Below are 12901 nucleotides of genomic sequence, written 5' to 3' on the forward strand. Positions count from 1 at the left end.
CTGGGTAACAAGAGCGAAATTCCACCTCAAAAAAAAAAAAAAAAAGAGTTGTACAAAGGTTAAGGAATTTAAGTAACCTCTCCCTAGTGAAGCTGCAAGCTTATCTTGCATTCTAGGCTAGGTTGGGCTGTATTCAGAAAGGAAAAGGCTAACAGACCAGGCACCACCCTCTCTACAAAGATGAGAGCACCAGAGCACATCTTTAGGTCTGCAGCCTGCACATTCCTGCATTTCCTGTTCTTCTGATCTCCCTGGATGACCTCCCCCGACCTTTCAACCCCCATCTCAGCTGCAAGATAGAGAGTTAAATGACCACGAAACCCAAGTTTGTAAAACTTGACTGTCTTTGCTGAAGTCCACTTCCTGCCTTGATTTCCTGCTTCAAACAGCATTTAAGCTAAACTGCCTTCTTGGTGGGGGTTGGCAGCCATTTTAGGCGTGAGCCTGCTGCTATCCTGGGTGCCTGAAATAAAGTTCTCTTCCGTCTCCATCAGTCTCTTTGTCTTCTTCAGCTGCAGTTTTGCTACAATACTTCTTTAGCGGCACCAAAAATGTACACTTAACAGGTGGGGCTTTAGGTTATTACTAAAGCCACATTTCTGTTGAGACTCACTTAGTAAAGCCAGGACATTTATTTATTTTTTTAAAAATATTTATTTATTTATTAGATATGGGGTCTGACTGTGGCCCAGGCTGGAGTACAGTAGCACAACCATAGCTCACTGCAGCCTCAAACTTCTGGGCTCAGTGGATCCTCCCACCTAGGCACAGACCACAATGCCTGGCTAATTAAAAACAATTTTGTTTAGAGACAGGGTCTCACTGTGCAGCTCAGGCTGGTCTTGAACTCCTGGCCTCAGGCAATCCTTTTGCCTCAGCCTAGAACAATTATTTTTAATTCTTCAAAGAACTGGGTGGCAGCCTCAACAATAACATTAAGGGATTGGCCTGCCCATCCAACTACACTATTTTGAAATTGCCCCTTCATATCACAGAGAAGATTTCCAACTGATGTGGAAACCAAAAGATTCCTGTGCTCCAGGGCTTCTGAATTTAGAGCTGTGTGCCTATGACTCTTTTAACAGAGGCTTTAGGCTGATTCCTGCCCTCTGAGGACATCATTCCACTTTAGCCCATTGACCTTTAGAGGGAAGTCTTCCATAATGTCTCCCATCACACTGTGAATATCAACCTCCCACTGGGCCCTTTGCAGGAAGGAGGTGGTGAAGGGGAGTTTATGGTGGGTGTAGATTTAAAGTTTTGTTCTAAATCTGATTTCTGTTCTTTAATTTTATTAAGGGAGCTTTTTAGGCTACCTGTGATACTTTTTGTGTCCTTTCAATTTCATCGTCCCATATGGGTAATTAGGACATTTGTTTAGGATGAGTGCTCTCTAAAACTCCTTTTACATATTAAAGCATTTCCAACTCAAAGGATCTATCATCTGGCCATTGACAATTTAGGGTTTCCAAAAGCATACTTGTTTTAAGATATGATTCAAAACCAATAAGCCTTTATATGGCTTAACCATAAACTACATCACCAGAAAAACTTCAGTAATGATATATTTTCAGGATCTCAATGTTATTAGTGCTGGCTCTTTTCTGGCTGTACCTGTAACTAACAACAACACAACAGAAATCCCAGAAATATAGTCACTTCTTGAAAATATCTAGGATTTTGGTCAATGTGGCACCATATAGATATTGGAGCTTTAAAATAGAATTGGTTGATTTTTTTGAATAATCTAGAATTCTAGATGTAATAAACATTTACGATTTGATTTATTTAAATTAAGGTGGTTTCTCACAAATCTTGTGTTATTTGGTAAAGGCTCAGGACCAGTTTAACCTCTGTTATCTTGATATTTATAATAAGAATATATGATGTCTATCTAACATCAGGATTATAAACAACCTAAGTTTGTAAATTGGTGATTTTAACCTTTTCCTGCTCTTAAAAATTAATATACTATTTTAATTAGTTTAAAAAGCCAGTCCTTTTTATTCACAGATTCAACTACCTTTAGAACATTCTTAGGAAAGAAATTGTGGCAGAGTATGCAGCATATGGTAAAAAGAGCATTGTGTACTACCGTAATTCCTGTAATGGAAACTCTGCAATCCAAGGCATACAGTAGTAGAAAACTGTGTTCCTCTGAAGCATAGGTATAACGTGCATGTTGTAATGGATTGATCAGACTTTAGGAGCAATAATGCTCTAATAGTAAGCTCCTCTTGTTGGGAATACTTTTTTTTTTGAGACAGAGTTTCACTCTTGTTACCCAGGCTGGAGTGCAATGCTGCGATTTCGGCTCACCGCAACCTCCACCTCCTGAGTTCAGGCAATTCTCCTGCCTCAGCCTCCTGAGTAGCTGGGATTACAGGCACGCACCACCATGCCCAGCTAATTTTTTGTATTTTTAGTAGAGACGGGGTTTCACCATGTTGACCAGGATGGTCTCAATCTCTTGACCTCGTGATCCACCCACCTCGGCCTCCCAAAGTGCTGGAATTACAGGTGTGAGCCACCGCGCCTGGCCCGGGAATAAATCTTTGGAATTTTAACTCTTGAGTGATTTGGGAAGTCTCCAGTAGAATCATTGAATATTCAATCTGTAATCAATATTTGAACCTATTTGTAACTGTTTTCCTTTCTGTAACTGATGGATCCTGGTGGTTTGCCATCTTACAAATCAATCTCACATTGAAGATTCTTGGCCGAGGACTCAGACGCGATGGATTGTGGCGTTTCTCTGTACCCATTGCCTTAGGAAGTCCTTGAGTATAACTGTAACCAGTGTGTTTCTCTTTCTCCCTGTGCCTATGGAAACCCCTTCAGGTTGGTGGATACTGGGATAAGTCCTGTAGCACAGTGACTCAGCTGAAGGAAGGTCTCAACCGAATCCTCTGCCTGATCCCCTACAATGTGATCAGTCAATCTGTCTGGGAGTGCATTATGCCAGAATGGCTGGAAGCCATCAGAACGGAAGTCCCAGATAATCAGTTAAAAGAATTCAGGGAAGTATTAAGGTGGGTAAGTAGTTTAATGAAGTCACTGTCATTATAATCATATCTAATGTTTGTTGAACAGGTACCGCGTGCCTGTCACCCTACTAAGCGTTTTATGTAATCTCATTTCCTTTTTAACAACCCTGTGGAGAAACTTGAAGCCCCAACAGGAAATAGCTGCAATACGCTGAGTTAAGATGATTTGGCATTTTCCAGAAAAGACTTTGCTCTTGTGGAATAGTAAATAGATAAAAACAGATTGTTTGCTTATTTTCAAATATAATTATGATTGGTGGAATGCGGTGGGGAAGTGCAAAGGGAAAATGTTTTAGATGCGGTGGAGCAACGCAAATGCCTTAGAAACGCAATTCTTTCTGTTAAACCTAATATGAGGAAGAACAGTAATGGTTATTAACAATCGTATGAATTATTTATAAGATCTCTATTCCAGGGATGTAAACGTCTCTTACAGTAAAGTGAAACATTCTGGTAACAGTTCAGAACACAAACTAAAGGCTTGGCTCTCCAAATAGGGCATAGTTAGAAAAACATTGATGGCATCGGTAGAACCCAATCTATGCCCATTGGTCATTTTCTTTTGTTGCTCTGCTTTCCAGCAAAATGTTTGACATTGAACTCTGTCCTCTGCCTTTCTCAATGGAGGAGATGTTCGGCTTTATTAGTTGTCGGTTTACAGGATACCCCTCCTCTGTGCAGGAGCAAGCTTTACTATGGCTTCATGTAAGTGAATAATACTTTTGATCATTTTAGGCAGTAGTTCTTAGTTTCTAAGCCTCAGATCCCTGGATCAAGGGGGTGGGAGTTATAGCAGAGTTCATAGTCCCAATGTTTGCCAAGAAAGAATATTTCCTATGCATAGATATATGAGTAAATTTCAAATATGTCACTCTAGTTGTGGTTAATAACATATAAATTGTGCAATAATATTACTGAATTCATAGTAGCTTTAGGTCCTTTTGTATTTTCCCATTAATGGCTATTGAAAGTATAATAGCTGTCTTGTGAGATTCTGGTAAATCTTTGATATTAAACAGGTCCTTTGCTTGGAAAGATGGGGAAGGATTTAGGGAGTCGTTCACGCTGTTCTCTCAGCCTGGGATGACTTTCTCTCCTGGCTGTATTTGTGAACTCTAACCTACCTTTTAAAGTCCATCTCAAAAATTATCTCCTGTGTGAAGTTTTCTGCTACTTCAAACCCTCATCTTCCCATCAGAATTTCTTCTCCCACTGGTTACGCAGGTTCCCTGGGTGAATTTGGTTCTATTTCTGTCTCACAGTTTTTGTCTGTCTCTCCACCTGATTACAAGCTCCTGAGTTCAGGGGCCAGGTCTTACTCATTTCTGTACTTACAACCCTCTTCATTCTCTCCTCCTAGAATATGGCACATGCTTTGTATTTAGTAGATGTTCAATAAAAGTTTATTAATTTGGATACCTGATATAAAGTTTGGACAGTTGGAGAAAATGAGGACAGAATCAATGTTTAGATTAACTACAGGTACAGATACATTTCTGTGTCATGCAAGGATAGGATCCTGGGAGCTTGTCAAGTTGTAAAGATGCTTTTCTGGGTGTGCGACCCCCTTGTAGACCCCTGCCCGGTACCCGACCCCAAATAACAGCCCGAGAGTTGGAAGCCGAGTTCAGGTTTATTGGGACCAGCGGGCAGGCCAGGAAAGGAAGGAGATCGGGGCTGGCTGCGACTGCGCAGCTGGGGTAGGAGGGTTTTATAGGGGGGTGGACGGGGCGTGGACACAGGGCTGGCGGAGTGTCGTAGGAGCTTAGGATAGGCTGTCCGTCTCTGGGCAGACTGCTGAGGTGGCTCAGAGGGTTACGTGTCGGTTCAGGATAGGCCGAGGCTTGGCGGGCTTTCCTGCTGCGATGATTGGCTGCTTGTTGTTGCTGGGCAGAACAGAGCAGGCTTGGCGGGCTTTTCTCAGGGCAGCAGGAAGCCTGGGGGGAGGGTGGGGGCAAGAAACCTGGGGGAAAGATGGCGGGACTTTCTACCGAACACTGGGTTTGAAACTAAAGAGCAATATTCACATTTGACAAAGAGTGAAGGTACCGTTTTTTAAAAAGTCAACATTTGGGCCAATGCGGAGGCTCACACCTGTAATCCTAGCACTTTGGGAGGCTGAGGTGGGCGGATAACTTGAGATCAGGAGTTCGAGACAGCCTGGCCAACATGGCCAAACCACATCTTCGCAAAAAATGCAAAAATTAGCGGGATGTGGTGGCACGTACCTGTAATCCCGGCTACTTGGGAGGACAAGCCAGGAGAATCTCTTGAGCCCGGGAGGTTGAGGCTGCAGTGAGCTCTGATCAATCCACTGTACTCTAGCCTGGCCATCAAAGTGAGACCCTGTCTCAAAAAAAAACATGTCAACTTTGGGATTTAGAATTTCAACCATTTATTCCCAAATGGATTTCAATAAGGTAGTTCTCCTTTTAAGAAAGCCAGTCTTCCTACAGATGGCTGGATGTTGCCTCAGTTACTCAGTTGCACAGCCCTTACACTGTGCTTTTTGGGAATGAACATACATACAGCTTTGGCCCCTCTATAGCTACAGCGGCTACATTTACATGTTTTGTGGACTGGGCTTTCATCCAACCTTGGTTTATAAGACAGAGTGCTGCAGTTGAAGGTTTTCCAGCCTTGGTCTATCTGGAGGATAGAGTGGACACTACAGTGATTGGAGTTGACTTATTTATAAAATAGTGAAAACACGTGCAAGAGCTCCAGTGTGCCAGGCACTGGAATAAAAATGGGATGGGAAATAGTCCTTTCTGCGTACTTCCTTTCTTTAAGCAGCTCACAGTGGGAGGGACAGGATTAGATTATTAAATAGAACAAAGGGTAATGATTGCTCTAATAAAGGCATGTATAAAGGTTGAGAAAGCAGAGAAGTGGGATGGGTTAATTCTGTCTGAAGGAAGAAGGCGTTTTCTCCAGCAAATTAATGACAGATAAGGTGACTTGATTTGGGCCCAGATTGACACCGAGTTGTACCAGACAGCAAGACTGGATGAGTCCTTCAAATCAGAGTGGGGATGGGCTGGAGAAAGAGCTAGTCCAGGAGAAAGGCGGGGCTCTAAGGCACTAGCAGTGGGTATGGAGAGTGGGGGACAGCATCGAGAGAAACTGAGAAGTTTTAATAGAAAGAACATGGCAACCTATGGGATCTTGGGGGTGGGAAAAGGGGAAAGTTCAGTGATAACTTTGATTTTCTTACTATGAAAATTGGAGGATGACTGTGTTGATAGAATACGTGTAAGTCTAAATGTCCTCATGTTCAATAATCTGCTTTGGAAAAAGAAGATTAAATGTAGCTTTTTTGAGTTTTAAAATTTACGTGTGTTTTTTGGGGGATATATGCCTTTTTTTCCCCAGGTATTATCAGAGTTAGATATCATGGTTCCTCTTCAACTACTAATAAGTATGTTTTCTGATGGAGTTAATTCGGTCAGAGAACTGGCAAATCAAAGAAAATCAAGAGTCAATGAGCTGGCCGGGAACCTTGCATCTCGAAGGGTAATTATTGCCACATTTGTTCTTGTCTTACTTTAAAGAATCTGGAAAACCCTTGTCAGTTATCTTAGGCCTGAAAGTACTGTCATAAGAAACCAAAAATGTGCTTTCTGCCCATCTCATTGTGTTAATTTTTTAATTGTATTAAATAGTCACATTTGTTTTGTATAGTGTGTAATCAGTAAGTTATTGAGTTTTCATTTTCTTTTTAATTTCTTTGAATTTCAGCTTTCTCCCTTGATGAAAATAAGTGGTTTTTCGGTAACATTCCATTTTTATGAGTCTCCTGGTGAATAAGATTTTTTTACCAGCTCCTGGGCAGATAAGTGCTTCACTTTGGGGGTGAGGAGTTTGGGAGGAGTTTGACTGATTTTCTTTCCCTTGTGTTTTGGGAAGATATGATCAACTAGTGGTGACTGTGAGGGACGCTGTCACTGTGAAGCAACTGAGCCCATTTTATTGACCCCTTTGCATCATTGTAGATGAGAAAAGTCAATATAGTCTGGTCTAAAGTATATGCAAACTGCCGGACAGTTTTGATAATTTTTCTATGGAGGCCTGGTATAGTCTCTGCTGATGTGCTGCTGTTCTCAGGCCATGAACAGCTGTGGAAAGGTTAAGTCTTTTTTTTATTTTTTATTTAATAAAGATGGGGTTTCACCATATTGGTTAGGCTTCTCTCGAACTCCTGACCTCAGGTGAACCGCCCACCTCAGCCTCCCAAAGTGCTGGAATTACAGGCGTGAGCCACCATGCCTGGCGAAAGGTTGAGTCTTATTGGATGGTTGGCAAAAAATGTTCTCCATGCTTTCCTTGTAAAGCCTCTCTATAAAATTTCCCCCACTGTATGCCACAGGCCTCCAGCCATTCCACCTGATATCTAGGAATTAGAAAATGGAGCATGATTATGGGTTTGTATTCAGAGTTTTTAAAGAATATCATTACTTATTTTGTCGGCTGCCTGATAGGAGCCAGCTGCCAACCATTTATGCTCTATTTCTTTCTTCTGTAACCTGTAAGATGACACTCCATTGTGTAGCTTTTATTCTGTGCAATGTGTTCACAACAAACAATATCACAGAATTGTGTGAGGCAGCCAGGGAAGAACTCATTATCCTCATTTTGCAACTACCTAACGTGACGTTCAGTGAAGTGATTTCCTACAGATGACACTGTGAATACCTGGGTATTCTGATTCTTAATGGGGTAATCTTCCTCTTTACCTTAAAAATGGTGTTTGAAGAGCTTTGTGGTTACCACAAAGATTTTTTTTTTTTTGAGATGGAGTTTCGCTGTTGTTACCCAGACTGGAGTGCAATGGCGCGATCTCGGCTCACTGCAACCTCTGCCTTCTGGGTTCAAACAATTCTCCTGCCTCAGCCTCCCCAGTAGCTGGAACTACAGGTGCGCACCACCATGCCCAGCTAATTTTTTTTTGTATTTTTAGTAGAGACGGGGTTTCACTTTGTTGACCAGGATGGTCTCGATCTCTTGACCTCGTGATCCACCCGCCTCGGCCTCCCAAAGTGCTGTGATTGTAGGTGTGAGCCACCGCGCCCGGCCACAAAGATTTTTAAGACAGAAAAAATATCCTGAGTTTTAGGTTCAATCATACCCCAAACCCTCAGCATCATGCAATATAACTTTGTAACAAACCTGCATATGTGTCCCCCCATTCTAAAATAAAAATTGGAAAAAAAAAAGAGAGAAAAATATGATTTGAGAGTGATGTACAGATGTGTTAGTCAGGGTCCTCATTCAGAATTTATCCCAGATATTTTATTTTATTATTATTATTATTTTTTGAGACGGAGTTTCACTCTTGTTACCCAGGCTGGAGTGCAATGGCGCGATCTCGGCTCACCGCAACCTCCGCCTCCTGAATTCAGGCAATTCTCCTGCCTCAGCCTCCTGAGTAGCTGGGATTACAGGCGCACGCCACCATGCCCAGCTAATGTTTTGTATATTTAGTAGAGACAGGGTTTCACCTTGTTGACCAGGATGGTCTTGATCTCTTGACCTCGTGATCTACCCGCCTCGCCTCCCAAAGTGCTGGGATTACAGGCTTGAGCTACCGTGCCCGGCCTTCTTTTTTTTTTTTTTAAAGATGGAGTTTCACCCTGATGGCCAGGCTGGTCTTGAACTCCTGACCTCAGGTGATCCACCCACTTCAGCCTCCCAAAATGCTAGGATTACAGGCACGAGCCACCACGCCCAGCCTTAAATGGCAGACTTTAAATGGAGATTCTGCCTATAGAGTTATGGGAACGCTTAAAGGAGCTAAAGGAGTGATGTCGGTAGACAAGGTACCCAGAGTCCGGGAACAGTCCAGTAGAAAGTCCTTAGTCCCCCAGGGCTGAAGGAACAAGGGAAAGAGTTCTTGGGGTGCCAAATGGGAGCTGACACTGTAAGAAAGGGCAGGTTAGAGAAGTTATGGAGTGATGGGGATGCTCCCAGAGACGTAGCACCTGAGTGGGCAGGGAGTGGGGAGAAATCCTCCTGCCTCTGTTTCCTCCAGCTTTCCGGCCTTCTGCTGGTGCCTCCCATTGGCTGAACCCAGCCTGGCTTGGTGGCTTATGTAATCCCAGCACTTTGGGAGGCTGAACTGGGAGGATCGCTTGAGTCCAGGAGTTAGATAGAGACCAGCCTGGCCCACATTATGAGACCTTGTCTCTACAACAAATTTTTTAAAAAATTAGCTGTGCCTGGTGATGCATGCCTGTAGTCCCAGCTACTTGGGAGGCTGAAGTGGGAGGATCACTTGAGCCTGCAGTGAGCCGTGATCATGCCACTGCACTCCAGCCTGGGCGACAGAGCAAGACTCTGTCCCAAAATAAAACAATGACAAAAAAAAAAAAAATCCAAAAAATAAAAACCATTGACTGAACTCAACTGGAAGTCAGGCAGCAAAGGAGCTAGAGGAGACTCAGGCCACGACTCCTTGGGCATAGAGTAGGGCCAAGGAGGTAGTAAGGGTCTGAGTGGAGCTTGGGTGGACAAATGGAGAATAGCCAGTACAAAAGGTTTGTCATATATTGCTGTCCCGTAATAGTTTAATAATTGTAATCCCCAGAGACCGTCTTTTAACTAATCATGTCAGTCTGAGATTCTGTGCTTCTCACTCTAAAAAGTATCTTGCAATATTTTGCTTTTGTAAATTCTCATTTTTCAGGGTACGGTTTTCAGTAGATTCGAACAATCTGGTCTAACTGGACATTTTTGACGGGATCAAAAACATATGCCTTCATTCTTCACGGTGTTGGTGTTACTTCCTGACAACGAGGAAGTTTGGGTGGTTTTATTTCTTGTTTTTATATATTGAGAGGATCCATAGTATTTGGAGGTACTAATGCCATTGGCCAAGGAAGGAAGTGAGTGTGACAGCTGGAAATACCTTCCGTAGAGTCCCCAAATATTTTACACAGCCATTTGAGCTTCTGTGAGTTCATTTCTATGTGTTGCCATTCTTTCTTGTAGGTGAGTGTTGCCTCCGATCCTGGTCGACGAGTTCAACACAATATGCTCAGTCCATTTCATAGTCCTTTCCAGAGTCCATTTCGGAGTCCTATGCGTAGTCCGTTTCGTAGCCCTTTCAAGAATTTTGGACACCCAGGAGGAAGGACTATTGATTTTGATTGTGAAGATGATGAAATGAATCTAAATTGTTTCATCCTCATGTTTGATCTTCTCCTGAAGCAGGTAGCTGAAGCATGAGCTTCCTTTAGTTCAGAGGTGAAGAATGAGGGAAAGTGTACAGCAATTCTTTCCTTGTGTTGGGCATCTCCGCACTTACTGAAATGATGCAGCATCACCCAAGACCTTTTGCAAACTCCTTTGGGGATTTCCTAAAGAGTCTGAAAACTACTTACATGAATGTCTGCAGTGATGTTGACACATGAGAACGGATGGAATTTTAGAAACACTTTAGCATCATTAGAATTGATTCTGTTAAAGAAATAACAGCCCTATAGTGATGGGGCTAATTTTAATATATTTTATACATTGATTTTAAAAGTTAATTTTAAAAGAGAAGTTAAAAAGGTTTTGATTAGAACATTTCTTTTTAATCTTTTATTTTGAAATAATTTCAGATTTGTAGAACAGTTACAAGAATATGATAAAGAATTCCCAAATATGCCTCCCTGCAGTTCTCCAGTTCTTAACATTTACCACATCTGCTTCTGTCTCTCTTTCTCTGCATGTGTATGCATTAATTTTTTAATTGATGGTTGAGACTAAATTGCAAACATGATGCCCTTTTATCCCTGCACATTTCAGAGTGTATTTTCGTAAAAATAAGGACATTCTCTTATATAACCACAGCACAGTTATCAAAATCAGGAAATTAATAGTGTTGTAGTACTACTATGTAACTTACAGAAATTATTAATTTTTAAAATTAATATAATAATATCATCTTTATAGCAAGAGAAAAAAGCCTGGTTTTGATTAAGGAACACTCTAGGAGCACTCAATGCAATTATATGTACTGTCTCCTTTGTCTTCTTTAATCCAGGATGGTTCCTCAGTCTTTATCTTTCATGTCCTTGACTTTAAAAAAAAATTATTTTCAATTTTTGTGGGCACATCGTAGTTGTGTATATTTACGGGGCCTTGACATTTTTGACGAGTATAGTCCAGTTGTTTTGTGGAATGTTCCTCAATTTGAGTTTGTGTGATGCTTCCTTATGAATTAATTTGGGCCATCCATTTTTTGGCAGGAAGACCACAGATGTGATGTTGCGTCCTTTATAATGGATCATGTCAGCAGGCATAAGATACAATGATGTCCCATTACTGTGATGATAACTTTGGTCACCTTAACCAAGGGACCAAAATTTGCCAGGTTTTTCTGTGATAAAGTCACTACTTTCCCTTTTGTAACTAATAAGTAACTTATAAATTCCTTATGAGATTTCCTGTTTATTATCAGACTTTTATCCACTAGTTTTAGCATCAATGGATGATTCATCAATTATTACTATTATGGCAGTCAAGTGATAATTTTCTAATTCCATCATTTCTTTCTAAATGTATTAGCTGGTATTCTACCGATGGAATAGTTTCTCTTTTCCCATTTATGTGTTTATTTATCTACTCATTCCTGCAGTATCCATGGATTTTTATTTAATTTGGTGAGCTATAATCTGTGACTACAATTCTGTAGTTTGATGCTTGTATTATTCCACATTTGGCCAGTGGGACTCTTTTTGAGCTGGATCCTGTGTTCTTTTGGCACGTCCACATCCTTCTGTGAACTCTTCCCTAATTTCTGCTATGATCAGATGTTCCAGGCTCATCATATATTTTCCTAGCGCCAACCCTGGAATTCAGCCATTTCTCCAAGGAGCCCTGGTTCCTTTTAGTGGTTCATGGCATTTAAAAACCAAGATCCGGATTCTAGGTGAGGAGCAGCATTTTTAAAAAGTGTAAGAGCTCACAAACTGATGAGCTAAAAACAACAACTCTCTTTTAAATGTCCTACGTGATTTTTAAAGTAATCCCAATTGCTTCGTCTTGTGTTTATATTCCTTCTAGAAAAACCCATGGACAGCAATGTTTATTCATGGTCTTGAAGCCTATATTGTCTTTAAATAATTCAATATTGCTGTCAGTTAGTGAAAATTATCCCCAAGTAGTGTGCCAGTGGAATATTGGACAAACAGACCAAACACCTTCTTTTCTTTTTTTTTTTGTGTGTGTGTGTGTCCTTTTTTCTATGTCTTTCAGATGGAGTTACAAGATGATGGAATCACGATGGGCTTAGAGCACAGCTTGTCAAAGGACATTATTTCTATTATAAACAATGTCTTCCAAGCCCCCTGGGGGGGATCCCATACCTGCCAGAAGGACGAAAAAGCAATTGAGTGCAACTTATGTCAATCTAGTATCCTCTGCTATCAGCTTGCTTGTGAGCTCCTGGAGAGACTAGCTCCCAAAGAAGAGAGCCGGTTGGTGGTAAGCAGTTGAAGAAATGAGATGGCCCGTGTATAACAGCATTAAAGACTGCAGTAGCAGATGTAATGGAGTCTTCCTCCTGCATCATCTTACACTCCATGCTGGGTTATATACGAGACTGTGTTAAAAGAAAGTTTTCCCGTTGCTTCTGCCAGCTCAGGCTTCTGGAGAGGGATACAAACTGGAGCCATACTACAGAATTCTATTAAATGGCTTGAGTGATCATTGTAGCACCTGTGCTCATACAGTTTCATGCATTCATGCATTACTAGTATTCTTGAAATAACTTTTTTTTTTTTGAGACGGAGTTTCGCTCTTGTTACCCAGGCTGGAGTGCAATGGCGCGATCGCAGCTCACCGCAATCTCCGCCTCCTGGGTTCAG

General features: G+C 41.5%; 1 protein-coding gene across 50 annotated transcripts in view; it reads left to right on the plus strand.

The window, feature by feature from the left end:
- UNC79 (unc-79 subunit of NALCN channel complex) overlaps positions 1-12901 on the plus strand; it is a 287437-nt gene that overhangs the window by 141433 nt on the left and 133103 nt on the right. For all 50 annotated transcript variants that reach the window (XM_054240312.2, XM_078335677.1, XM_078335682.1 and 47 more), the window contains 5 exons: positions 2842-3032; positions 3629-3752; positions 6423-6563; positions 10038-10259; positions 12291-12518. In XM_054240312.2, the coding sequence (XP_054096287.2) occupies positions 2842-3032; positions 3629-3752; positions 6423-6563; positions 10038-10259; positions 12291-12518 (906 nt within the window). The remainder of the gene's footprint in view (positions 1-2841; positions 3033-3628; positions 3753-6422; positions 6564-10037; positions 10260-12290; positions 12519-12901) is intronic.

Source organism: Callithrix jacchus, chromosome 8 (assembly GCF_049354715.1).
Source record: "Callithrix jacchus isolate 240 chromosome 8, calJac240_pri, whole genome shotgun sequence".
NCBI lineage: Eukaryota > Metazoa > Chordata > Mammalia > Primates > Cebidae > Callithrix > Callithrix jacchus.